This window comes from Wickerhamomyces ciferrii, contig 00222 (assembly GCF_000313485.1).
Source record: "Wickerhamomyces ciferrii WGS project CAIF00000000 data, strain NRRL Y-1031 F-60-10, contig 00222, whole genome shotgun sequence".
Classification (NCBI taxonomy): domain Eukaryota; kingdom Fungi; phylum Ascomycota; class Saccharomycetes; order Phaffomycetales; family Wickerhamomycetaceae; genus Hansenula; species Hansenula ciferrii.
In genome coordinates, this window is record NW_011887518.1 from 1 (window position 1) to 27,628 (window position 27,628).

General features: G+C 32.8%; 11 protein-coding genes across 11 annotated transcripts; 7 read left to right on the forward strand and 4 right to left on the reverse strand.

Moving 5' to 3' along the window:
* Nucleotides 1-535: 535 nt before the first annotated feature.
* TWF1 (twinfilin TWF1) lies at nucleotides 536-1,495 on the forward strand (the record flags this gene model as incomplete). The annotated part of the gene is made up of 1 exon (XM_011273809.1): nucleotides 536-1,495. The coding sequence occupies one exon, from the start codon at nucleotides 536-538 to the stop codon at nucleotides 1,493-1,495; it is 960 nt and encodes a 319-aa protein (XP_011272111.1).
* A 105-nt stretch (nucleotides 1,496-1,600) lies between these two features.
* Nucleotides 1,601-2,935, reverse strand: BN7_5601 (Tripartite motif-containing protein 5; the record flags this gene model as incomplete). Its single annotated transcript, XM_011273810.1, has 1 exon — nucleotides 1,601-2,935. The coding sequence occupies one exon, from the start codon at nucleotides 2,933-2,935 to the stop codon at nucleotides 1,601-1,603; it is 1,335 nt and encodes a 444-aa protein (XP_011272112.1).
* Nucleotides 2,936-3,314: 379 nt separating this feature from the next.
* On the forward strand, nucleotides 3,315-3,647 carry RDS3 (U2 snRNP complex subunit RDS3; the record flags this gene model as incomplete). Its single annotated transcript, XM_011273811.1, has 1 exon — nucleotides 3,315-3,647. One exon carries the CDS (start codon nucleotides 3,315-3,317, stop codon nucleotides 3,645-3,647), a length of 333 nt encoding a protein of 110 aa, XP_011272113.1.
* Nucleotides 3,648-3,952: 305 nt separating this feature from the next.
* Nucleotides 3,953-6,754, reverse strand: SYT1 (Arf family guanine nucleotide exchange factor SYT1; the record flags this gene model as incomplete). Its single annotated transcript, XM_011273812.1, has 1 exon — nucleotides 3,953-6,754. The coding sequence occupies one exon, from the start codon at nucleotides 6,752-6,754 to the stop codon at nucleotides 3,953-3,955; it is 2,802 nt and encodes a 933-aa protein (XP_011272114.1).
* Nucleotides 6,755-11,833: 5,079 nt separating this feature from the next.
* Nucleotides 11,834-12,526, forward strand: BN7_5604 (YbhB/YbcL family Raf kinase inhibitor-like protein; the record flags this gene model as incomplete). The annotated part of the gene is made up of 1 exon (XM_011273813.1): nucleotides 11,834-12,526. One exon carries the CDS (start codon nucleotides 11,834-11,836, stop codon nucleotides 12,524-12,526), a length of 693 nt encoding a protein of 230 aa, XP_011272115.1.
* A 3,756-nt stretch (nucleotides 12,527-16,282) lies between these two features.
* On the forward strand, nucleotides 16,283-17,074 carry ECM13 (Ecm13p; the record flags this gene model as incomplete). Its single annotated transcript, XM_011273814.1, has 1 exon — nucleotides 16,283-17,074. One exon carries the CDS (start codon nucleotides 16,283-16,285, stop codon nucleotides 17,072-17,074), a length of 792 nt encoding a protein of 263 aa, XP_011272116.1.
* Nucleotides 17,075-18,759: 1,685 nt separating this feature from the next.
* On the forward strand, nucleotides 18,760-20,274 carry BN7_5606 (allantoate permease family MFS transporter; the record flags this gene model as incomplete). The annotated part of the gene is made up of 1 exon (XM_011273815.1): nucleotides 18,760-20,274. One exon carries the CDS (start codon nucleotides 18,760-18,762, stop codon nucleotides 20,272-20,274), a length of 1,515 nt encoding a protein of 504 aa, XP_011272117.1.
* Nucleotides 20,275-20,770: 496 nt separating this feature from the next.
* On the forward strand, nucleotides 20,771-22,162 carry BN7_5607 (allantoate permease family MFS transporter; the record flags this gene model as incomplete). The annotated part of the gene is made up of 1 exon (XM_011273816.1): nucleotides 20,771-22,162. One exon carries the CDS (start codon nucleotides 20,771-20,773, stop codon nucleotides 22,160-22,162), a length of 1,392 nt encoding a protein of 463 aa, XP_011272118.1.
* Nucleotides 22,163-22,648: 486 nt separating this feature from the next.
* Nucleotides 22,649-24,361, reverse strand: BN7_5608 (M20 family metallopeptidase; the record flags this gene model as incomplete). The annotated part of the gene is made up of 1 exon (XM_011273817.1): nucleotides 22,649-24,361. The coding sequence occupies one exon, from the start codon at nucleotides 24,359-24,361 to the stop codon at nucleotides 22,649-22,651; it is 1,713 nt and encodes a 570-aa protein (XP_011272119.1).
* Nucleotides 24,362-24,605: 244 nt separating this feature from the next.
* On the reverse strand, nucleotides 24,606-26,321 carry BN7_5609 (M20 family metallopeptidase; the record flags this gene model as incomplete). Its single annotated transcript, XM_011273818.1, has 1 exon — nucleotides 24,606-26,321. The coding sequence occupies one exon, from the start codon at nucleotides 26,319-26,321 to the stop codon at nucleotides 24,606-24,608; it is 1,716 nt and encodes a 571-aa protein (XP_011272120.1).
* Nucleotides 26,322-26,828: 507 nt separating this feature from the next.
* PRE7 (proteasome core particle subunit beta 6) lies at nucleotides 26,829-27,557 on the forward strand (the record flags this gene model as incomplete). The annotated part of the gene is made up of 1 exon (XM_011273819.1): nucleotides 26,829-27,557. One exon carries the CDS (start codon nucleotides 26,829-26,831, stop codon nucleotides 27,555-27,557), a length of 729 nt encoding a protein of 242 aa, XP_011272121.1.
* Nucleotides 27,558-27,628: the final 71 nt, after the last annotated feature.

The window sequence follows — 27,628 nt, forward strand, 5'->3', positions numbered from 1 at the left end:
AAAAAAAAAAAAAAATTTTTTGTGTTTAAAATGTGTTATTTTGAGTACTCTATGTTATAGTTTTTTTTTTTAATTTGGTACGTCTATATCTCAAACCTTGTGTCCGTCCCAGATCTTAGCTTTAACCTGAAGAACTTAAGACTGCTTATACTCTTTTCTGATGTATTTCAGATCTCTCGCGAATTCCGCGAAGGTTTTTCGACTGCTTAATCAGCCAGCTTATATAAAAGATAGCAATTAAAGAATCATTCTAGCCTTACAAGACAGCATTTTAAACGTATTTAATGATCCATAATAGGACAGATTTATGATGTGTAATATACGAGCTCCTTTATTTATTACTTCAAACTACTTATTTAATAAACACCCTTCTGAATTTGTGATTGGAGGTAAATTTCGTAGATTCCGCCTTTGATTCTCCGCGAGTTTCTGGTTATCGGATTTTGAAATCGAAACTTCGAAACATGCCACATAATTTATAAAACTGTCGTTAATCTTTATTGTACATTATACAACATCCACTTAAAGAAATACAATGTCAGCTCAATCTGGTATCTCAGCCAGTGCAGAGCTATCTGAATCATTCAAGACTTTTATTGATAAGAAACAATCAATTTTATTAGCATATATCTATGATGAAGAAGTCAAGTTGTCAAATATTATTGAAGGTTCATCTTCATTAAAAAATGATTTCAATGAACTCAAAGATCTTGTTGATGATTCAAAACCTCAATATATCATCATAAAACATGATTATAATGACAAATTATACTCTTTTGTTTCTTTTGTTCCAGATTATGCTGCAGTAAAGGATAAGATGCTTTACGCTTCATCCAAAAACACCTTGATTAGAGCATTAGGTTCAGAGTTTTTCACACACATCTTATTTTGGAACTCAGTTGATGAAGTAAGTTATGAAAATTGGAAACAATCAGCTTCTGGTGATGCTGCTTCTAATTCATTATCAACAAGTGAAAAAGAATTACAGGATGTTAAAGATTTAGAATTTGAAACAGTTGTTAATACATCAACAAAAAGACAATTGGTCAATCATAAGAACGAGTTATCTTTCAAATTCAACCCAAATGCAAAGATCAATCCTGAAGCAAACACATTATATTCATTCAATATCGATATACCAAAAGAGGAAATTTTCCTTTCAAATACTTCATCAGTTTCAACACCAAAGGATTTATTAACTACAATTTCATCAGAATCACCACAATTTAATATAGTTAAATTCAGCACAAAGACATTTTTCATATATACATGTCCTTCAGGTTCAAAAGTTAAAGAACGTATGATTTACGCTTCAAATAAACAAGGTGTTATAAATCATTTTAAACAATTCTTTACAATTGATAAAGCTCTGGAAGCTGGTGATGCAATTGAATTAGAACTATCTGAGTTTGGTTCTGAAAACGAAAATGAAGATTCTTCAGCTGCTACAAAGCCAAAATTCAATAGACCTACAAGACCAGGTCGTAGAAGATGATTAATAATAACTACAATTAATTTAATATATAATTAAAGTGATTATATAAATAATTTCAATTTCTCAACAAACTCCCGTAAACATCATAAATTAACCTTTCAATTCTCATAAATCCATTATTTCTTGTATAACATGTTCATTTGCTAACTGTTCATAATCATAATCTTCATTGCCATGTAAGCATAAATCATATAATATATGACTAACTTTTTTATTTATAGCAGTATATTGATCAACATCAATTGAACCGTCTCTATAAATTGGTCTAAGCTTATCTCGAACTATTCCTTGTAATACATTCTTTTGTTCTAACGTTAGTGTATTGTCAACAAGCGGCATTTTCCAAACTGATTTGTTAGTTGGAGATGTAGGTTCTTTCTCAACGCTTGTAGCCAACGATGATATAGTTTGTTGTGGAGAGGATCCTGCTGATGATGACGCTGATAACGATAGTGATTGTTGTGATGCTGATGTGTTCAAAGATATATTTGACCTTATTTGTTGTTTTGTAAGTGGCGTTTCTCTTTGTCTGTTCTCTTTCATTTGATTTAAAATTGTATTAACAACTGAAGTAGAGGTATTAGGTAATGACGATACTTGTGTATCTGGTATTATTGTGTGATTTTGATCTTGATTCTGTAGAGTTTGATTGTTTGTATTGTTGGAAACACCACGCCTTATACCTCTTCTTGATGGTCTTTTCAATTTTCTAGTTTCTGACGACGTTACTGGTTCATCAGATGTATTGTTAGAGTTTGATGCATTAACTTGTTCAATTTCTTCCTTTCTTGCATTCTCAAAAACTTCCCATGATTGCTGCTCCTCGATAGTCATTGGTTCGACTGTTTCCTGAACTTCCACAGTCACGGGGGAAACTGCTAAAGAATCTCTAAATGAATTATAAACACGATTTGTAACAGCACTATTTCTTGATCTTCTGAATATACTCGGTCTTTCAAAATTGATCTGCTCAGCATCACACATTGGACAATACCAGCTTGTTAAATTTGATGCTCCGAGACATGATAAATGGAATGTTGATGAACAGCTATTGCATGGTGATACATTCCCTCTTCTTGAGTCACACAAAACACAAGTATTATAGCTTGCAATCATATTGTTGATTCTTCTTTGTAAATGATCTTCTTCTTCAAATTGCAACAAAACATCTTCGTCAGTATAGAAAAACTCTTCGACATGTTCAAGAACTTTCTTCTGTGTCTTGTGTCTTGTTAACACTTGAGCATCTTTATCTATAGTCTCAATGAATTCAAAATCACGACGACAAGTGGGACAGCTATTTGATTTATCTGTCCATAGTTTTATACATTCTGTATGATAATAATGGCCACATGGTTGTAATCTGGTAATGAACTCAGATTTATCAATCTGAAATAATTGATCTAGACAAATGGTGCACGCCTCTTGATCCTCACTCATTTCAGATAACGATTTTATGCTACCAATATAGTATGTCAAATTTTAACAAAAACTGTAACTGTGATCAAATAATTTTATAATTTAGGAAATTTGGTATATTGTAGAAATGTATGATTCTCAAAAATATCATAATAATATAGAAACACCAAAAAAACTAAAAATTAAGGAATCAGAAAAATTAAGAATCCAATTTTTTGACATAATTTATCAAAAAATGTTGCCGTTACCATTTATCAATGGTCATGTGATATTGTGGTCCTGGCACTCCTTCTGCCAAATTGTAATCTGTTCAGTAAATTTTAATATGAAAACCATAAACATTATTACCAAAACTTGAAGCATTTTAACGCAGTTTGATAGTGGCAAGCAACTTATCAAGATGTCTCGTCACCAGCTTGATTTGGTGATGTGCTTAAAGCAACCGGGCACTACTATTGGGAAAGTATGTGATAAATGTGATGGTCGTTGCCCAATCTGTGACTCATTTGTCAGACCAACGGCAAAAGTTAGAATCTGTGAAGAATGTTCATTTGGTAAAAATGGTGGTAAATGTGTTGTTTGTGGTAATAACGGTGTTAGTGATGCTTACTATTGTTACGAATGTGTGCTTTTGGAGAAAGATAGAGATGGATGTCCAAAGATTATTAACGTTGGATCAAGTAGAATGGATATATTTTATGAAAAAAAGAAGCAAAAACACATACAGGCATAAATCAAATACTCAAATTCTTCCCATGAAATATTGCTTTTCTACTTTTCCAAGAAATGGTATAGAACCACAGGCGGTTATGTTAGCGTAAGTCGGGTACGTTAGGTTATATGTAATGAATCTAAATTTCATGTACATTCGTGACTTCGGAGATCAATTACAACAGCTATCTGGATTTGAAGACATTATAACAAAGAATATAAATATAAATGAATGCATGTGTATAATGACAAAAATATATTTAACGAACTGAAAGCTTAAATGTATATAATAAACGTGTGTCGAGCAAATTTATTGAAAAGAATGCTTCATCCTCTTGCATCAACAAAATCATCCTCAGAATCATAATCTTCATCAAGGTTATATGATGAATCATTTACCAGAGTTAATGGTGCCCTTGTTGAATAACCTTGGTTTATTTGTTTCTTTCTACTTCTATAATATTCATCGTTTATGAAAGAATCCTCCAATAAGGATTCCTCTTCAGTTCTCATAGAATATGTGTCATCAACTGATAGTTCACGACGTAAGATCTCTGTATAAACCAGATTTCTTTCAATTTCATACCATAACCAGTCTATCTTGATGCTCAATGATTTGAAATGATGAATCAAGTTCTCTCTTGTTTTGTGGGAGAATGGTGCTAATGTTTTGATGTGTTGTATGATTTTTAGATGGTTATGGACTTTGACAAGAGAAGCATTTTTGTTGTTATCCAATTTCAAGATTTTTTCCTCCATAGTTATCGTTCTTAATGGTGATACCTCATGATTATTCGATACAATTTTATCGATAAAACATGAGTCTAAAGCAGCAATATAATTAATACTTGAAATCCATGATGACAATCCTTCAAATGAGCTAGTAGAAAAAGTTTCTTTCTTATTTGTACTGTAAATATCAAAGGTGAAATCTTCTATGGAATTTAGCGGTGAAGCGAATAGTCCATTTAATGAGTACTTTTCTGTGTATCTCAGTATAAAATCCAGTAATATATCAACAATAAACGGTTCATCTCCATAATCACCACTAAAAATCTTTTGTCTCTCAGGAACTGATAAAAAGTTCAATGTATCGAATAAAAAAAATCCACATGTTGTTAAAAGCCCGAAATACTTTCTCCATATAACTCTACTTGTTGAACCAATGGTAAAAAATTTAGAGTTTGTGACAGTTTCTTGCCTATAGATTTCAGAAACTTTAATGACCTTTAACAGTACCCTTTTTCCATATTCAACTTCCTCATCAGACTTGAATTTAATTTCGGTTTTGGATGTAAGCCAATTACAGTCTTTATTATACCTGATATAAAGACCTTTGTTGCTTAATAGTTCCTCTCTCACATTTGTGATGTTTTCAGCATCAAGATCATCATAATTTACTTCTTCTTGTGAATCTTGCTTAAATGGATTTTGGAAATTTATTGAATTCACATCAAGTTTCAAGATCTCTATCTGGTTTGACAAAATCATTTGATATGGATCAATGACTGGAGCTGAGCTAAAAATCTGTGAAGTTGTTGATGAGAATGATTGGGATCTTAAGTTTGGACTGGAAAGGGCAACGGAATTTTGGTTAAGGTTTTCCAAATTATGTGAAGAGGATGACGAAAATAATCTTCTTGGGAGTGTATATAAATTTTGTGGTGAATGCTGTGGTGCTAATTGATATTTTTTCACAAACTTGGTATATATGGTGTTATCATAAAAGTATTCAAGAATCTCTTTAGTCAAAAAAGAATTTGAAGTAGACACATTTCCATCAACTCTTGTATTTCTAACAAAATCTTCACGGGTCATCTTCTTTTTGTTATTGGTGTTATAGTAGTCTGTATGTAGCATAACTAATGAAAATGTTATGAAGTATACTTGATCTGAATTATCCCATAATGATACGTTACATTGATAATACCTAACACTGAAGCTTTCTAGAACTCTGTCAATCTGTTGAGCTTCTGGTGGTAGCTCACAAAACATCAAAAACATCCGAAGGGCAATATCTAATGGAACTTCGTGGAAATCAAACCTCTCTTCCATGAAACAATTCAAACATTCCTTGAGCTTTGGTGCATCTGATCCAGACAATATTGAAGTTATTTCAAAATCAAATCCCTCGTCTTTTAGGGCGCGTATATAGTGTTTTGGATCTTCATCATCTTGCATCGGCGGTGGTGATGGTGGGGCTGATACATTTAAAGGATCTGAATCAATAGATAATGATGTTTGACTAATCGATGCACTTGAATCATAATTTTGTGGTTTTGGTCTCAGCATCATCATACTACCTATTGTTTTGACAATTGATCCATTTCTTTTATGGTAAAGATCGTTCTCCACTGAGCCCATCGTTTTTGAACGCTTCCTTGTAAGATCTTGCTGTAGTCTCAGTGTTGTAGCTGCTTCTTTGACATCTTTCTCGTTACTCTTATCTCTATCATTTTCTGAATGTGATTTGGACAGTTTTGGGCGTTCAATTGACTGTGATTCAAATGGCTGATCAGTTGGCGATATTGGCGTTAAGCGAGTCATATTGCTTGGACCTTGGTCAAAAAACATTGACAAAGTCTTTCTGCGGAATCTCCCAAAAGTAGTCGAGTTTATAGGTTTTGTTGGACTTGGTTCTTTGATAACATGTGTTGTTAATGGAGGGGGTGATTGTGGTTCTGTGATGTCAATTTTTGGTATTGAATTGGAACTATTTTGCGGTTCAATCAAAGGGGAAAATCCATCTGAGCTGTCACTTAGTAGTGATTTTGAAGGGGAGCTGAAATTGGAGACATTTGTAATTTGAGGTGCTTCATTGATGCTATTGGTATTATTGAAGTTATATTTATAATTTGACTTAACTTTTTTTGGGCTTACTGACCTTGATCTTGGTTTGGAAATATTAAGTTGATTTGCTCCAGTTATTAGTTCATCAACAGATCTTTGTCTTCTGTGAAGATTCATTGACGACGGTAACGTAAATATTGACGTTTTTCTAGGTTGTTCTTGTAAATTTGAGGACACTTTCCTCGTCAATGAAGGAGTGCTTTTCTCCAACCTTAGTCTGAGTCTATTAAGCCCTGAATTATTAGCTCCATGTAGCGGTACCTGTTCTCTATCAGACATGATTATGGTGGAGTTCATACCAATCTAGTCTTCACCAAATTCAAACCTTTCTGTATTTTGATTCAAACTAAAAAGATATTGTTTTCTCTGATAGTGCCGACGATAGCGCTTTAGACACAGCGGTAACAACCTATTCAAGCCTATTGGTATGGTCGAGCGCTGGTTGATCTCTTGGTGATCTATAGCTCTGATGTGTGTTTCTTTGCAGCAGATTTGTAAGTTTTGTGTTTTGGCTTAACGCTTGTTTTCAACTCATTTCATGTGTCAATCCATTCTATCCAGTTTTTTGGTTATTTTCGGAAATCACCAAACGACGGGTTCGCGGTGATTATTTAATCACAAAGGGATGTAGGCCGATCACCTCGTTGAAACTTGATACCGATTCAAAGTCTGAAACTGATCAATGATTCTGAAGCTGGGTATCATTAAGTTTATTGAAAAACAAAGAACCATCGCTTGTTGTCTTTTACATGATGTACTTCAAAATCTCGCTCCACTTCACAATTTACTTACTCATGACTACTTTTAATTTGTACTATTCCAATTTCCTACAGAAGCGGTGTTGTACTAACCTGTCTTAGATCATTCTGGGACACATATTGAACAGTTATATATTTTAAATTTCTTCTATATAAGTTCTTATAAACGTAGCTTGAAAGCCTTTATAATTTCTTCCTGAAAATACCTATAGCCTCAATTTCTAGTATCTTTGGAATGAGCTCCATTTTGTATTTGAGCCGCCCCTCAACCAACATGATTCTTTTATTTTGCTGAATTTCCCGTCACATTTGAATCTGTTATCTTTAAGGATAACAATTTGATCTAACTTTTAGCTCTTTGCATTGAGTGATTTTGAAATCAAAACTTCCCAACTGAAAACGATATGAAAGACCCATCAGGTCGCTAGTCTTTGAAATCAGATGATGATTGCCAGGAATTTGGGTTTGATGTTCTAAACATAATGAGTTTCTTGAATGACTTGAGTGACAGTGGCTGTTGCGGTTTCAACAACTTCAATTGTATTGTATCTAGTTATGTAGATATTGACTGGACCAGCAGCTAAGGTTGTACCTAAGGTTAATGTGAATGTTAAAATTGATGATAATTTCATGATGTGGATGGATATAATGAAGATTTCAAAGTATGACAAGGTCTGTTAGTCTGAAGAGCTGATAAAGTATAAAATCCATTATAATAACCAGGAATTAAATAAAATTAGAAAATCATATACCCTTTTATAGTTTTACTCTTTCTTCAATCTCAAAGCTGTTTTGTGCTTTCCGCTGTCTCTGTACAAAGTACTTTATAGCTGAAGGCGTTAATGAAAGCATATAATTACTGTTGATCATGCGTACTTTGTCTAAAATCTCCTTCGATTTCTAAATACGCCTCTCATTTATTTCTAATTCATACATAATATAAAATACTGTTATAACTTAAAGCATACAAATGTATCTCCTTGAAGACCGTTAACCACCCTTAATTTTGGGATCACGCTTAAAGGCTGCAAAAACTAGTGTACTGAGCTACATATAAGCTACATACATCCACTTAGGCGAAAGGTAGCGCCAGTTTAATTCTTGTTAGGTTCAATTATTTTCCCAACTTTACGTAAAGGACTAATGTAAGTTTATTTTGTAGCTTCTCCAGTTAACTGTTTTATTTTACAACAGCTCCAAGATCACACTTTAAGCTAGTGTAAAGTCGAATGTTATGTACATGCTTCAACTTCAAATGCTTCAACTTTCAAGGCAATCTGAAATTTCCGTGCAGTACATAATTAATGTATATTAATGTATGTTATTACACAGGCGAGATGTATGAAGTTTTGAAACGAGAAACACGTAGTAATCTGGAGTAGCCCTGGAAACAAACTGCCCCAGTACACATAGTCATGGAAATGGGTTTTGGTGGACTCAAGTATTCCAGTAATAACGTGATTAAACCACAAATCTACAAAATATCAATGATAAGAACTAGAGCTTAAACTTATTTTAAAACGGAGTTTTGGCGGGGAATGGATAATTTGCCTGGTGCATTTATCTCTTTGGCCTTTCAAATCATCGCCAGCTAACTATAGAATCAAGCTTAATAATCCGAAAAGTCCACAATTAAACAGAGGCATGGAGAGTTCAATCTACCTTTATACAACGTGGCGATGTCTTATAACTTGTTTTAAACTGGTTATAAGTTATAAAGTTATGTGACTTGTAACCTGATGAATATTGATCAACGACCGTTAAATTTTTGTTTCTTCTACAAATTTCTTTTTTCTTTCACCGCATAAGATCTCACAGAATTTTGCATTCTCGCGGAGAAAATCAAAGATTATGTAATCCGATCCAGATTCCAGCGTATATGATCATTGATTACCGTAGTTTTAAGGTGATTTTTTGTAACTCACAGTATGGTTCGAATTTCGAAGCTTCGGTCACATGTATTTTAGCTGATATCTTATAATCGTTCTGTATAACTGTTTTGAATTGGAAGTTGCAGGCAGCACATGACATTAACATCAGTTAAATTCTAATTATATATGTTATATATACGTCGACGTTCAATATTTAAATTAAGATCGAAGATTATATGACCAGCTGAACAGTTACCACTCATGAATATAATATTGGTTCAATTAGAGACGTCTATAAATATTAGTAAATCTGTGTATAAATTGAGTGTAAATATTAATTTGCATGCTAGTAATGAAATAAAAACTCGATTATGAAGTACATGCGTCCGAAGTCACGCGGTTAATTATTTTAAACAGTATTTTAAATTAATTATTATGTTATGTAATATGGCCTTCCAGATCCCAGGCATATATAAGTTGATGAGTAGCTTTATGTTACATAGTTACATGTAATACATATCCGTTTATGCCATGTGAAGATTTGTAATTTTCAAAGCATTCATATGTAAAAAGTCTTTAAAAAGTACACGGAAAATTGTAACTAAAAAGAAGTCAATTAAAATCTAAATCACCACCAATTCAAATCCGAGCTGGTCTTTTGGTATATCTCTAGTACTTGTGTATTCTATGAAGATTATTCTAAGGGAAAATTTCCATCATGAGAAGGGTGTTGACTTATTATAATATAAGCTAAGGCGTACTCAGCTGTATATTATTATTATAAAGTAATTTACAAAGTACGCGAGGCGGAAATATTTTAACCACAACATCGACCAGTTGTAACGTAACTCTATTTAAAATTCAAATCTTGGAAGGAGATACAAGCTAGAGTACATATTATACAGAGTATACAGTTGGTGGCCAGTGAAATTTTAAAAGGTTAGTCAGCTAATATTGTGTAGTTATTAGTTAACGTCTAGTATTTATGATCTGGGCACAATAATATAAAGCAGATCTTAAATAACCTGAAATATAGACGCGACTTATACTTTCATGAAACATAGCAGGATCAAGAATCATTTCCTATATAGGAAGGTTTGGGTTCTTGCCAACGTATGGGAAATTCATTGAGCTTCCACGCTTCATTCTGGAACCCGGAGGGCCATGTTGCCTAATAGTAAGCGTATTCGTACATAAATCTTGCAGATTTAAAAATTACGATGCCTACGATCGAATCGACCTTTTCCTGCACATATAAATCTCCTGACGATCTTTTATATAGTACATACGAGAGTCGATGCTATATAGCCTACGGTCACTGGTGGACTTAGGGGATCATTAAGTTGTACGGTGTACCTGTTTAATAAATTAGTATATAAAAATACTTACTTAATATTCATGCAATTTCCAGTAGAGCGAATATAAAAATGATGTTTGATAATTATGATGGAAGATGAAAACAAATCTGACGTCTATTGACCAATGGTAAAAGTTCGTTACTAGTTAGTGTGTTAACGGTCTAAACTTCTATGCTTTTCCCTGTAGAATGCAGTATATTGTTAATAAATATCTTAACTTTGCAAAACCTAAAAGCTTTCGAGGTTGTGGGTTATCTTTTAGGGCTTGACGAAAACTTCCGTGTTTGTGTGGCTATATATTGACTAGTGTACAAGAGTAGTGTAATAAGTGTGCAACAATTGGTTAGTAGTACTAATAAATTGGAGATTTCAGAAATTCATATATTGCTCTCTAATAAAACGCTAGGGTGGCTATTAAATAGCTATATATATATTGGTAATCAATTATAGAGCGGCCATTGAAAAGGGAAAAGGTTTTTGTCGGCTTTACTGTGCATTGAATAACTCAACTATTTACGTTCTGTACGGCCAGTTAGATGGATTTGAACGACACTATTATCTTTCGAATAATAAATCATGAATACGAATTATAATAAGAACTGGGACTAAAAACCCCGCAAAATATCTATACGATATTGATGAGCGTTGATAGAAGAATTTGTGAATTTGACTTATAACTTGATTTTAGTCTAATTCTCTTAACAGTCTAATAGATGGTACTTAGAATTATATCCATAATCTTCTCTAGTTCAATTTGCTTGAATAATTAGAGTTGATCTGAAGTTTTGTTACAAATCATCAGAAAGAGCTGAAGATCCATGTGACATTTAATGAATGCTATATATTTAACCAGTCTTGAACTTTGATGTTTGCTACTGGTTAATACACCATATTATATGTGGAACTGACACTAAATGGATATGTGCTTTAGTCGATGGAACATCTAACGTCTTGTCATGTTAACCGCTTTGCATTGGGCATCGTAATCTTGTAAAAGTGATAAGTATGTACTTATTAAAGTGTATATCAGTTCATGTTAATGGCGGGTATACTTGAGTCACAATGTATCTGATATATTACAGTACTCTTGATAGTACACACCAGTTCTCTACGAATTTATCAGCTTTAGAAATTATGATTTACTTGTATCAATAAATTAAGCTTAAATTTTTGATTCCTTCGCGATTACTATATTATAAGTAGACCCTGAAATTTATCGAAGCAATTGAATTACAGCGGCTAATTTAAGAAAGTATAAAAGAAAGAAGAACCCACTGTTGCATTTCAAAGTTACTTTCTTTACTATCATCATTTCAATATCATAAAATTCTGGTTTAAAACTAAAGCAAATCATAGAGCGCTCTGTTCAAAATGTTCTTCAGAAGCTTACTGACATTATGTGTCGCAATTATTGTTGTCCAATCGGTTGATACTTCAAAGATCTTACCAACTTACAAACAATTCTCAGAATCTATCTCAGAAAGACTTGAAGACTCCAAAGTTTTACCAGAGTACTTGGGAAGCTGGAAACCATTAGGCTCTTTTATCATCAAATATAAAGATAGTGAAAATCTTGAATTGGGAAATTACTTGTCACCAAATCAAACTGAGAATCCACCAACTGAATTCACTTTCAAATCATTCTTTACATTAACAAAACAGTTCAAGTCTGATTTATACTCAATTGCGCTCACTGATTTAGATCCTGATTATGAAAAGGCTCATGCAATTTGGGAAAACATACCTTTCAATGATGAAGATTTTACAATAGTTGAAAATCAAAAGGATAACGACACATTTGATACCACATTCAACTTGACCAATTCAAGAAATTTATTAGAGTATCTAGGACCAGGTCCAAGACCAGGAACAGGAACACATCGTTATGTTTACATTTTATTTAGACAACCATATGGTAAATTACCAAATCATGAATTGAAATTTAGAGAAAGATGGGGTTCTAAATATTTAGAACATGGAGTTGAAGATTGGGCCAATTATTATGGATTGGAACCCTTAGCTGTTAATTTCTTTACCTCATCTAATGAAGATGATGGTAACTAAAATCATGGGTAATGGGAAGCTCTGAAAGTCTGTAGTGGTCCCCTATTTGCTTGATCAAATTGAGTTAATTTTACTGTTATTTATGAGCTGATATTATAATTAAATTATGACTTATGGAATTGTTAGGAAAATGAAAATTGTAGGAAAGCATGATATGTGAACCTTTGTAAACTCTCTTTCTCTTCTCTAGTTCTGACTTGAATATTCAAAATGCTATAAACTTGCTAATTCTCTGTTCAAAACCTGCAACAGGTAACTATCCCCAGACTTCAGACAATCGGTGTCGGAAACATTAAATAGCTTTCAGTTTCCGAGTTTTTTATTCAATATTCGGTGGTGCGGACCCGAAAGTTGCTGATAATATTCCGAAAATAAATGCCAAAAGTATTAATCACTGGATAACTTAAATTTTTTGCAAATAAGTACCATATTTTATATATTAATAATTTTATTGATTAGAAGGGCTTTAAAGTAATATTATGTATAGCTCTAAATAAGTGAAAAAAAATTCACCCTTTTTTAAAATTATTTAGGTTTAAAATAAAAATAAAATTCTTTTGGTTGACTTTTTTAAAATAAATTAAGAAAATTTATTAAAATTTTTTTGATCAATATTTACTATTTTTATTACATATATAATTAGATATATATAAGAATATCATATGTTATGATAGATTAATTCATTAAAATTTGATGGAAAGTACTTATTGCAGATTTACTAATTTTTAATATCGCCTGATTACATAATATATATTTATTATATGGGATAATTAAGCTGGGGGATAATTAAATATATTAATGTTCGATCTGGGGACCTGTACTAATAGACGATATATATATATATATATTAAATTAAGTCGAATATTCGATCACCATAATTATAATATATAAATGAATATCATATAAGAAATAGTATACTTAATAGTATACATTAGCTAGATCATACGTGTTTCATATTTAACTGATAATAATAGCTGTTGAAGAAATATTACATCTTCACTTCCAGCAAGCTGATTATCAAAATAGTATGTCGATGGTTATGTGAATAATTATTCTGATCAATGATTATGAGACGTATACATGTGTGTTTTTAATGAAAGTGCGATGTGCTATATCATGTCAATAGTATGGTAGCACCTTAACTACAAACTAGGAATCAGACAGATTGGAAATTTGCAAGTTGTAAAGGAGGAGTATGTATATATTTGTTACTAGTGCAAATAAAGATAATTCCCTTGATCGATTAATATATATTTCGTACGTTTATATAGTATAGGAAGGAGCTGCTTTCAATAATTCACCATGTATTTGATTATACATATAGCTGTATTACATGAGATGGTATAATTTTATACTGTCATTATATGATTCTTGCGTCTATCCAATTATATTAATATATATTTAATTATATTAAAATTATAATAGCTAGCTGTGTACGTCTGAATATCAATCAGTTAGAATTGAAGACGTATCAATTTATTTCAAATATATAATATAACTATTTGTAATTAAGGGTATAACCTCTTCCCTTCACAACATGGATGGATCATGATTTAAATATACTAACTATGAAATCATAATTATGTTGAGTGTTTACGTACTTTCAGCGTTTAGCATTTCCTGATTTAGCCTTTTTCAGAAAAAACCGTTGAAACTTGAACTAGAGTACGTACGTACGTTCAACGTTGGTGAACTTTTCTCCCGCAGAAGCGGCTGAAAAAGAAATGTTTTGACGTATCTAAAAGTTTTCGATGCATTTGCTTCCTTAACCAGAAACAGAGCAATTGAAAGCCGCAATCCCCATACTAGTACAAATTCTAGCATGTTATACCTAGATAGTAGAGCTTCTAGTACTACTTTAGGGGTTAGTCTTGAATCTTGACGTAATTTTTGATTCTCATATAAAAAGTTTTCAAATATATTCTAATAAGTTCCATTGATATGATATAAACAGCTTCGATTTGATATAAGGTTTATATAAATGCACCGCATGTAATATATATATAGTCATATTCATGAGTTCAGCTTATAAACCATATCAGCGATCTAGTTGTAATTAAAATTAAGGGTCGACATTAACCGATATTCAAATAATGGATCATGATAGATCGATATCAATTAATAAACCGACCAACAATACTGGTGAGACGACGTATACAATATGATCTCAACACGATCATGAGATTAATCTAACTACTATAATTACATCTTTGACTTATTAGCAGCGCAATTTCCTTCAGCCATATGAAATGAATAATATTTCAAGAGTAAAGAAATATAATGAAGAACGTTCAGCATTTGAACTACCTACTTCATCAAACAGATCCGCAAAACCCTAAGATCTCATGGGCAACGGGATTCGGAATACCTAAAAACTTCACGGGAGTACTGGAGTCTGGAGAGCTAGAACCGACCGAGGATTAAATAAGCGGCAGAATGAAAAATTTAAAACCATAGCAATGGAAATAAAGGATTTGACAAGAGATCTTAGATAGTTAATTAAGGATTATGGGTGATGGATTATAGAGCCAAAAAGGGACAGACAGGTCATGAGTATAGGATAACATTAATAATTATACTAGTAATATATATGGTAGTACTCATTAATGGAGATCAGTAAGGTAATCAGTAAGGTAAGAATTAATGATCATGGATCATGATGAGAGCCCAGGTATATAGCATATAATATATTGAGTCGGCCTAGATAATATAGTATTCCACGAGACGGGATGAATATATTATATTGTAAAATAGCAGCAGTTAGCTGATTGTAGAATTAGAGTACAACCCCTAAAGTCCTTTATAGAACATCTATATAGATGTCACATATATAGTAATACAATACACTCTAGATCTCATGGGATCCGCAAAATCCATTAACATATTGATATCTATAGTATTATACGATCCCTCAAGAAATCCACAAGTACACTACACGTATATACCGTCCTGCCAATAATTGAGCTTAAAGTTATTCAATATCATATATACACTCATTGAATGACTCTTTCTAACCGATAAGGGATTATTGGAAGCCAGTAATTAATGTAGTAGTTACGTTCTAACCTAACTTCCCACCCTTAATATTTACTCGGTCCTTCTTCCAGAAGAGGATATATACCGTCGGATCCAGAGAGCTAGGCCGTCTACAAATAGGAGTTCGGCCGAACAACAAGCCCAGCCCAGCCATGGCTAGTGTGTAAAGGACTTTTTTTTTGGCCGAACAATAATAAAGGTGTAGATTCGAATACTAGAAGTAAAGGGAGCAAATGTGCTACTATAAGATTGGAAGATAAGTGATTTTGGATTAGAAATAGCAAATAAATGTAGTATAGTAACAACCGTAGGTTATTTGTCAGATTAGTGCTTTTAACCAAGTTTTCAAACTCAAATTTCACGCGGTGCGCTTTAAAAAAACTGAAAATTTAATTTCTAATTCCGAAATGCATTTGAAAATACAGCGGTGCGGATGAATCATCATGATGATTAATTATAGCGGTGGTGTATTTATAATAGGTACAGACTTATATATATTGAACTAAATATCCGCTTTTTATCAACATGCACTTCTTACTGACTAAATATTCATCTGACAAATACTTCAACACAAAGGATTACAAATACCTGGGGGAAGCAAATACTATATAAACAGTCAACACCCACAAATAGGAATTAATTCAAGTCATAACAATAAACAAAATAACAACAACAAGCAACACTCAAGTTGATATCTATAATACTACACCAACAATCAAAATGTCTATTTCAGAAACATACCTACTTGCAGGTAAAGCAAGATCTAAGTTGAATAAAGAAGCCGCCAAAGCTGATCCAAGTATAAGAGTCTTAGTATCTCATGCAAATATGTTAGATAACTTAATGGAAGACATTGAAACTTATAAAGAAGAACAAAGAACATCAAAGATTCAACAAAGAAATTCATCTATTTTAACAAATTTCAAACCAACAAGATCATCAAATTTACAACACACTACAACTGTTACATTTGTTGATGATGATGATCTTAGTGATGATGATTTATCAGATGATGATATTGTGGAAGAAGATAATCAAGTTTCTGGTATTAGTTATTCAAGTATTGATTATGATTCAGACTCAGATTCAGATTCAGATGAAGAAGATGATTACGAAGATGAATTACAAGATGATGAAGTTCCATTACCAACACAATCATATCTATATGGATCTCATAACATGAATAAAAATTATAGAAGCTTACCAACTATTGATGAATTAAGTGAAGAAGAATTACAAAATTTAGAAGATGATTTAACAGAAAGTGAAAGTGATCAAAGTGAAGATGAAGAAGAACATGAAGTTGATATAGTTGATATTCAACGTATAACATCACCACCACAATTGTCTTATTCTTCAACAGATGATTCAGAAAGTGAAAGTGAAGAAGATGATTATGAACATGATTCTCAACACAGCGCTAAAGATCAAATTAAAGAAGATAATTCAATGTTTTACAATAAAGGTTTGAATGAATCTTTAGTAAATGTTCCTCAAATGGTTCAAGCATAAGTTCAGAATTTACAATAATTTTGCATTCAATCTTCAATTTATGATGTTACGACTTTTTTCACTTCTTTCATGTCTATAGTTTTCTATTTCATTACGGTTTTTTATTTGGTTTAACGATTGGTTTTAATTTAATTTTTTATGAGTTACGGTTATTCAGGCAATTTGATATATATGATATACAATAATATTAATACAACACTATTTATTTAGAAACTTTCCAATGTAGCGGTAGCAAAAGTTGATTACTTCTGGACCTCAAAACTGAATCAAGTATTCTTTATTGTCTATGTTTTCCTTGAAATTGCTGCTTATCTGTCGGCGGCTAAATGACCTTGTCAAATTTCAGAGTTTAAAGAGTAAACAGATCTGATTCGACTAAAATTTTAGCGTTAATTGCGCGCAATTTTTAAAGTTTGCGTAAAAACCGGAGGTGGAAATGAAAATGAAAAATTGCGATAATTTTGAAATTTCAAAGAGTACTTTAAACCTTAATTCTATGACACTTATGACTTCAGATTAATAAACACAAAACTAGTTATAAGATTAATCATACAAGATTACAACATACAACATATACACAGCCGCCGGCATGTTTTAAAAGTTACCCAGTATTATTATGTGTATAATGAGATGAATCATGTAATATTATAGCACTAGGAAAACTTAAAGTTGAAGACAACTTTTGCTTTAATCTTGACATGATGTCAATCTAGGGGTACATATTTTGAAAATGGTGTACCAAAACAATTTCATGGACTTAGTGATATTTAAGGAAGACGCGTACTCGTTATGTTGATCAAGGATTTTACGCGTCATGGACCCTTATTGTGGTGGCTTGACTTGTCAATTGTGGTTACATTCTATCATCTATGGCTAGTGAAGAGAAGTTAAGAAAGGTAGATATACATATTAAGAGAAAAGCTCACAAAGTCTTAGACCTTCCTAATTGGATCTCAAGTATTTTCACAGAAAAATGAGCACGAATTGGTTGGCTTGAAGGTTTATTCAAACTTCAAAGAGCTTGAAAGAGCTTGAATAATGAACAATGAACAACAATGATATTAATTAATGTCTGCTTAGAATCACAATAAAGGTTACAGTCTCATATTATCTATGAGAATGAAGTGTACTTCATGTTACTTTCTTTAATATTCCAGTTTTCGGTAAGGTTACTTGAGATTAGAATTATGACATATTGTTAGATATAATACCACAAGGTTTAAAATCATATAAACCCATGGAATTGTGCTCTTTACTATTATATCGGTAATGCTAAATGTTATTTGAGGCTTTCCAATGGTCAACTCTTGGTTAATATCTACTACTTCAAAGCTGGGTTTATTCAGCAGTGTGATCTATATAAAGATATGTAAACCAAAGGAAAAATCAAAGAAGGAAATGTGTTTCCAAAAACCAAGACCTGATGGACTATATCATTGCTCCTATATGACTCTTCACATTCACTAAAATCCATATCAAAAGAGAAGTATATTCATACCTTTCAATTCAGGATAAAGTTTCAATAAGCGAAGCCACACTCATCCACACTTCGTTTTTATTTAACCATTGTTTTGCTTCGATATTATAAATTATAAGATCAATAATGATTCCTCAGAATTTAGCATACTTGCAGCTGGCTCAAATTTCAAGCATACCTAAAGGTACACTGAAGTAAGCAACAGAACATGTCTGAACTATACAGAGAGAAATCACAGGCCGAAGAAGAAATTCATTCTTTATCAAATTCAAATAAAAGTGAAGTTGATGATGCTTTTGATATTGCATTGCAAGCTCGAGAACTAGAAATCACAGATGAAATAGAGAAAAGAATTTCAAGCAAGATAAATTGGTATATTCAACCAATAATATTCACAATTTATGCATTACAATATATGGACAAAGTTACGAATGGATTTGCTGGTGTTATGGGAATTCAAAAGGATTTAGGGTTAGTTGGTGATCAATTTGCTTGGTTAGGTACAGGGTTTTATTTAGCTTATTTGATCGCAGAATTTCCAATAGCTCAAGCATTACAAAGGTTACCTTTTGTCAAAACTTTATCCTTCTGCATTATAGTCTGGGGAATAACTTTATGTGCTCATGCTGGTGCTCATAATAGTGCACAGATAATCACAGCGCGTGTGTTTTTAGGTATTTTTGAAAGTAGTATTACTCCTGGATTTGTTATATTGAGTTCTCAATGGTATAAAAAATCACAACAATTTGCTTTTACTGCTTTATGGTTTTCCTGTAACGGGGCAGGGGGAATATTAGGTGGACTGATAGCATATGGTCTATTGCATCATGCCGATTCGTTGGTAATTGAGTCTTGGAGAGTCTTATTTCTTGTCACAGGCTTATTAACAGTACTATTTGGTATTGTTTTTTATTTTTATGTTCCTGAAAACCCATCTAAAGCTTGGTTTTTAACCGAAGAAGAGAAACTTTATCATGTACAGCGTATTAGAGAAAATCAACAAGGTTTTGGGAATAAAAAATTCAAATGGTATCAAGTTAAAGAAGCTTTTACAGATATTAGAACCTGGATTTACATATTTTGGGGACTTGTCGCACAAATTCCAAATGGTGGTCTTGGATCATTTAGTTCAATATTATTAAATCAAACTTTAGGCTATTCCAAAGAACAAGCTTTACTGATGGGATTGCCATCTGGTGCCATTCAAATTGCCAGTGGTATTATAACTGGTTATATTGCTAACAAAACTCAAAAGAGAATATTAGTTGGTACTGGATGCTGTGCTATAACATTTATTGGTATGTGTTTATTGGCGTTTACATCACATCCAAAATCTCAATTAGGTGGTTATTACATTATTCCTTTTTTTGCAATAGGTATTGTCACAATTTTGTCTTCGATAGCATCAGATGCTGCGGGTCATACTAAAAAGGTAACAGTATCTGCTGCATTTTTAGTAGCTTACTGCATTGGTAATGTCATTGGCCCACAAACATTTAAGGCTTCAGATGCACCTGGATATACGCCAGCTAGAGTAACAATGGCAGTCTGTTTAGCCATAGCTACAGTTACTATGTTTTCTTTGTTATTAGTCAACATTCATGAAAACAGAAAGAGAGACAGAAAATTTGCTGAAGATCCAAATTACTATATTGCACCTGAAAATGCAGAATTCTTAGATCTTACAGATTTTGAGAACAAAAACTTTAGATATAGCTATTAACCATAATTAGATATTATAAGTCATAATATCAGAACTCGTTTATGTTGTATCATCTCATAATAATTGTCGTAGGGCTAAATGTTAATCTATTATAATTTTTCTGAAGTACGAGTTAAGCTGCTCAGTTGTCATTATTAGTCGGAGGCAAAGACCTAAAATGGCCTGACTCATGAACCATCATATCAATAACCACTAGTTAAGTGAAACATAGATAACTCCTTAATTGATAAAGCACTAAAGCTTCAGCCTTCAATTCACTCTTTCATTGATCTTGTTATCATGTGAAGTGCTTATCTGGTTATCGGAGTTATAACTTTATGTAGTATTTGCTGCGAAGATCTATCAGTTCACAATTACGATCTGAGAGTAAACTCTACTCCGATACCACTTCTTAGAAGAGATAAGTAATAATATATACTTAAGATGTATTGGATCCTCATTCATGCTAACATTTTAACTTTTAACTCTCTGATATGAATTAACTACAAATCTCTAAATGACTGATTTATACAAAGAAAAATTAGATACCAAGGAAGAGATTCAATCTTTACCTGAATCAACAAGAATCGGTGAAGTTGATGATGCCTTTGATACTGGATTACAAGCTCAAGATCTGGTTTTAACCGAGGAGATTGATAAAAGGATTGGATCTAAGATCAATTGGTATATCCAGCCTATAATTTTTTCAATTTACACACTACAATATATGGATAAAGTTACAAATTCCTTTGCAGGTGTCATGGGAATCCAAAAAGATTTAGGTTTAGTTGGTGATCAATTTTCCTGGTTAGGTTCTGGTTTTTACTTGGCTTACTTGATTGCAGAGTTTCCAATAGCTCAAGCATTACAGAGATTACCTTTTGTGAAAACGCTTTCAGCATGTATTATCATCTGGGGTATAACTTTATGTGCCCATGCTGGTGCTCACAATAGTGCACAAATTATCACAGCTCGTGTATTTTTAGGTATTTTTGAAAGTAGTATCACTCCTGGATTCGTTATATTGAGCTCTCAATGGTATAAAAAGTCTAAGCAATTCTCATTCACAGCTCTTTGGTTTTCATGCAATGGTGCTGGTGCAATATTAGGTGGTTTGATTGCATATGCTCTACTACACCACGCTGACTCATTAAAGTTAGAATCTTGGAGGGTCCTTTTTATAGTTACTGGTGCTCTCACGACTTGTTTTGGTATTTCCTTCTACTTTTATCTCCCTGAGAATCCTTCTAAGGCTTGGTTTTTAAGTGAAGATGAGAGAGTTTATCATGTGCTACGTATTAAAAAAAATCAACAAGGATATGGTAACAAAAAATTCAAATGGTATCAAGTCAAGGAAGCATTCACAGATCTTAGAACTTGGATTTACATATTTTGGGGACTTGTTGCTCAAATTCCAAATGGTGGTCTTGGATCATTTAGCTCGATACTGTTAAATCAAACGCTGGGTTATTCCAAAGAACAAGCGCTATTAATGGGATTACCATCTGGTGCCATTCAAATCGCCAGTGGTATCATAACTGGATATATTGCAAATAAGACTCAAAAGAGAATATTGGTTGGTACTGGATGTTGTGCTATCACATTTATTGGTATGTGTTTATTAGCTTTCACTAAAAACACAAAAGTACAATTGGCTGGTCTCTATCTGACACCTTTATATGCAATTGGTATGGTGACGATTTTATCTCTAATTGCATCAGATGCAGCAGGTCATACCAAGAAGTTTACCGTTTCTGCTGCATATTTAGTGGCATATTGTGTTGGTAATCTTATCGGTCCACAAACATTCAAAGCTTCAGACGCTCCTGCCTACATCCCTGCAAGGGTTACAATGGCAGTATGTTTAGTTGTTATTGAACAACACATTATTAGAATTATAATACTATAATCATATATATCACAAAAAGATAAAAATTATGATCAAAATTGAAAACAATATTAACAAATAAGCTGAATATTCAAAACGAGAATTAAAACTCTCAGGTACACGAATGCACTACTAGTTAAACTAGAGTTAAAGCATTGATTAAGCTGGTGAATCGAAAAAAGTATATATTATTAAAAAGGGTTTCCTATTATAGGGTGAAAGTTGCATGAGAATAGTATCACATTTCACGAGGAAACATACTACAGAGTGTATATACCGATTTATCAATAGACATTTTTATAAACTAAACTAAACTGTTGCTACTCTCACTATGTTTTCATTGTTTTTTATTAATTTTTATGAGAATAAAAGAAGAGATAAGATGTTTGCTGAAGATCCAAATTACTATATTGCACCTGAAAATGCAGAATTTTTAGATCTTACAGATTTTGAAAACAAAAATTTTAGATATAGTTATTAAACTGTATAGTCATAAATAATTAAGAATTATTCATCGTCAGCTTCATCAGCGTTTAATATGAACTCGTAGTTGAATGCAATCAAGTGAATATGATCATCAATTAAGATATGTTCATTAACACTATGCGTGCCAACATCCTCAATATTTGACAAAGTATTGAATTTGAATCTATAAATGTTCTTCGTTAAGTCCCAGTACTTGCTAGTATCTGTATTGGCATTGTCTAATCCTCCTGCAACGACCGATGGGGCACTAGCATTTGGAAACACGTAATCATCTAAAATATGTCTAATGGAACCAGAAAGTACTTCCCAACTTTTGGTATCCAAAGGAGAGACAGGGGATGGTGCTAAACCTAAGTATTTCAGCTCGAAATATCCATTTTCAGTTTTTGGTAGTACTTCAACTTCATTTTGGTAAACCCCAAGATCAAATTTTTTTGCAACTTTAACAACATTACCAATTATTTTATTGATAGCTTCATCTATAGATGAATCAACAGATATCCGATGATTTATAACCAATGTTGAGTATTCTGGTAATGCATTTGCCTTTACACCACCATGAACAATATCAATAGCTTGTGAAGTTTGAATTGAGTATCTGAATTTTTTGATGCCATGCAAGAATTTAATAACTTTAGAATTTGCAACCTTATCATAAGCAGCTTTCAAAATATTCTTTTTAAGGTCTTTATCATATTCATCAGTATATTTAGCAACACATTGAATAAAGTTCAAGAATGGATTATTACCACTCAAAGAGGGGTCAAAAGGTGTTGATTCGATTTCGTTTACCAATTGTGATAAAATACCAATATTTGTATGGTCAGGAGGAACACTTGAATGTCCACCTGGTGTTGTTAAAGCAATGTTAACATTCATTGGTCCCTTTTCAGCAATAGCTGGTACACCAAATGCGACATCATCGATGAAACTGACACCATTTCCACCTTCATCAATCAATGAGAAAAATGAATCTTTGCCATATTTATTGATTAAATATTCATTGATTTTGAAAGCACCCCATTTACCACCAATTTCTTCGTCAAACCCATAACCTAATACAATGGTTCTTCTTGGATTAAAACCATCATGAATTAGTCTTTCCACAGATTGCAAGGTTGAGATCAGCAAAGTTTTGGTATCCGATGAACCTCTACCCCAGATATATTTACCATCTGAAACACCTTCAAATGGGGGATATTTCCATTTACTAATCGTTTCTTGCTCAACTGGAACAACATCTTGATGTGCTGCCAGTAAAATTGGCTTTAATTTTGAGTTTGAACCTTCCCATTCGAATACTAATCCAAAGCCATTTAATCTACTAACTTTCAAATTTTGATAAACAGTTGGGAATTGAGCTTCGAGAAAAGCATGAAACCTGGTAAAATTATTCCACTGTTGTGGGTTGACTAATGGGTCTTCATAATAATCATATGTAACCGTTGGAATTCTGACTGCACCAATAACCTTTTTGATAGATTCCTCACGAAATGCTTTATCTTTGACAATATACTCAAGATGAGTCTTATCTTTCAAATATGAAGACGGTCTGAGGACTTTACCTTGTTCACAAACACCTCTTGATAGTTCTTCAATTGATTCTGGATTGAGTAACTGGGTATAAACTTGAGTAGAGATAAGAGCAAGCACAATAATTGATATGATAGCTGCCCCAAGCCTCTTTTTTAGAGATACCGGTGGCTTGTTTTGTTCACCTAGCTGAATAGACATGTTCGATTTCCACCCTTGGTGTATAGCAATTGAACTAGCTGAGCTCTTAACACATTGAAGTAGTTGTTCCAATGGGTTATTATTTATAAGGAAACAACTGTGGTTTACAAATCATAATTATGTCCGGCCAAAAAAAGTAAGTCTTTATAAACCCGAGAATAATGTGGCTACAATTCCTGATCAGATGTCTTTCATGAGATTAATAATCCTATTATTACATATAAGAAATGAAATCTATATAAACCTAATCATCTTCAGCAGCATCAACGTTTCTTATATATTCATAAGTGAATGCAATTAAGTGGATATAGTCATCGATCAATATATGTTCATTTATACTATGTGTATGAGCATCCAAAATACCATTCAAAGTGCTGAATTTGTATCTATAGATATTGTTGGTTAAATTCCAATATCTGTTGGTATCAGTGTTACCAGTACCCAAATTACCAGCAACGACAGCTGGTGTTGTTAAGTTAGGGTAGACATAATCTTCAATGATATGTTTGATTGTACCTGAAAATACTTCCCAACTTTTGTTGTCTAATGCTGAAACTGGAGAAGGTTCCAACCCTTCACCTCCAAGAAGTGTAAAATATCCATTTTGAGTCTTTTGGATAATTTCTTCATCCTTATAAACAAGGCCTAAGTCAAATTTTATAGCAATTTCTTTCAAATTTCCAATGATTTTGTCAATTGTCTCCTTCAGTGAGGATTCAACAGCAATACGATGGTTTAAGACTAAACTTGTGAACTCAGGTAAAGCATTAGACTTCACACCACCATGAATAATATCAACAGCCTGTGTGGTACGAATAGTATATTTGTAGCCTTTGATACTTGACAAAAATTTGACAACTTTTGAATTAGAGACTTTGTCAATAGTAGCTCTAAAAATACTTTTCTTCAAATCATCATCATATTCATCCGAATATTTTGCAACACACTGAACAAAATTCAAAGTTGGATTCTTTTCTGTTAATAAGGGTTCAAAAGGTGTTGATTCAATATCATTAATCAAATTCGATATAATACCAATGTTTGTATGATCTGGTGGAACACTCGAATGACCACCTGGTGTGTTTAAAGTTATTTGTAAGTTTGTAGCCCCCTTTTCACCTATAGATGGAAGTGCAAATGCAACATCATCAATCACACTAATTGAACTACCACCTTCATCGACCAACGCAAAAAAGGAATTTTCACCATATTTATCCTGTAAATATTTAGAGTTGGAACTAGCACCCCATTTACCACCAATTTCTTCATCAAATCCAAAGGCTAATACTACTGTTCTTCTTGGCTCAAACCCATCCTTAATCAATCTTTCAATTGATTGAAGTTCTGCAACTAATAACGCTTTACAATCGGATGACCCTCTACCCCAAACATATTTACCATCAGATACACCTTCAAAAGGAGGATATTTCCACTGGGACAAAGTTTCTTCTGCAACTGGAACAACATCTTGATGTGCAATCAATAATAATGGTTTTAAATTTGGATCTGAACCTTTCCATTCAAACACTAATCCATAGATATTAGGCTTTGTAACTTCTAATTTTTGATATACTAAAGGAAATTGACTTTCTAGAAACCAATGGAACTTGGTAAAGTTTTTCCACTGTTCAGGGTTGACTAATGGATCTTCATTATAATCGAATGAAACTGTTGGAATCTTAACAGCACCTGATATTTTCTTAACAGATTCTGCACGATATTGTGGATCCTTAACGATGAATTCAATTGATGAGTTGTCTTTTATAAATGAGGCAGGACGTAAAGTTTCACCTTGTGGACATAAATCTTTTGATAGTTCAATGATTGAAGGACCCCATGGGAATTTTGAAAAGATTTGGAATCCAATCAATGCTAATGAAGCGATTGTGAAGAAGGCAATTAAAGATCTTCTTTTGAACGAGCCCCTTGATACCTGATTATCCTCTAATTGAATAGCCATTTTTCTTTAATCTAATAAGTATATCTCATAATCAAGAAGAAGTAGAAGTTTCAAAGGATGATACTTTAAATACTTTTATCTCGAAGCGCCAAAGATTTAGAACTGTGTTATCATTTGACGCATTTGAAGATAAATCCGGATTACTGTGGACTGTGGATATGTACTTTTCTTCATCGGGATTCTTTATAAGGAAAGAATAACTATACAGAAATAGATATAACAGCCAAAAGCAGTTTCATGGCTTTAATATAGAACCGCATTAACAAAGAAAAACAGTCTCAAGTTGACATTGGTTTGGTTCTTTTAAACTTTAGTAGCTGCTACTACCAAATACGGGTAAAGATGTCACGTGATCATCCCGCGAATGCGCTCTGCAACTGGGAACTGAGTTCTCGCGAATTCATAATTTGTAAATCAAGTTCAAAATCTCAATATTAGTGGCAACAAATTGATCAAACTAAGCTTTAAGAATTGTCAATTCAAACCAACATATTAACGTCTTCAAGAATGAGTGCTGCAACAGTGAACTCAGGATATCAATCAGAAACACATTCTACACCAATTGAACACAGATTCAACCCATACTCTGACAATGGTGGTACAATCTTGGGGATCGCTGGTGAAGATTTCTCAGTTTTAGCTGGTGATACAAGACATACAGTAGGATACTCAATTAATTCACGTTATGAACCAAAAGTTTTTGATGCCGGTGATAACATCGTGGTGTCAGCTAATGGGTTTTCAGCTGATGGTAACGCCCTTGTTAGTAGATTTAAAAATCATTTAAAATGGTATCATTTCAACAATAATAAAAAAATATCACTAAGTTCAGCTGCTAGATTTATACAACATATGCTTTATGGTAAAAGATTCTTCCCATACTACGTTCACACAATCATAGCTGGTCTTGATGATGAAGGTAAAGGTGCTGTTTACTCTTTTGATCCTGTTGGATCTTATGAAAGAGAACAATGTAGAGCCGGTGGTGCAGCTGCAAGTTTAATTATGCCTTTCTTGGATAATCAAGTTAATTTTAAAAATCAATACGAACCAGGTACTGATGGTAAAGTTAAGAAAGAATTGAAATATTTATCACTAGAGGAAGTTATCCAATTAGTTAGAGATGCTTTCAGTTCTGCAACAGAAAGACATATTCATGTTGGTGATGGTTTAGAAATTTTAATTGTTACAAAAGATGGTGTTAGAACTGAATATTTCGATTTGAAGAGAGATTAGATTATGAAAAACTTCTACATGTATATTATAAATTGAGAAAAAATGAAATCATAAAGATTGATTTTGATGTA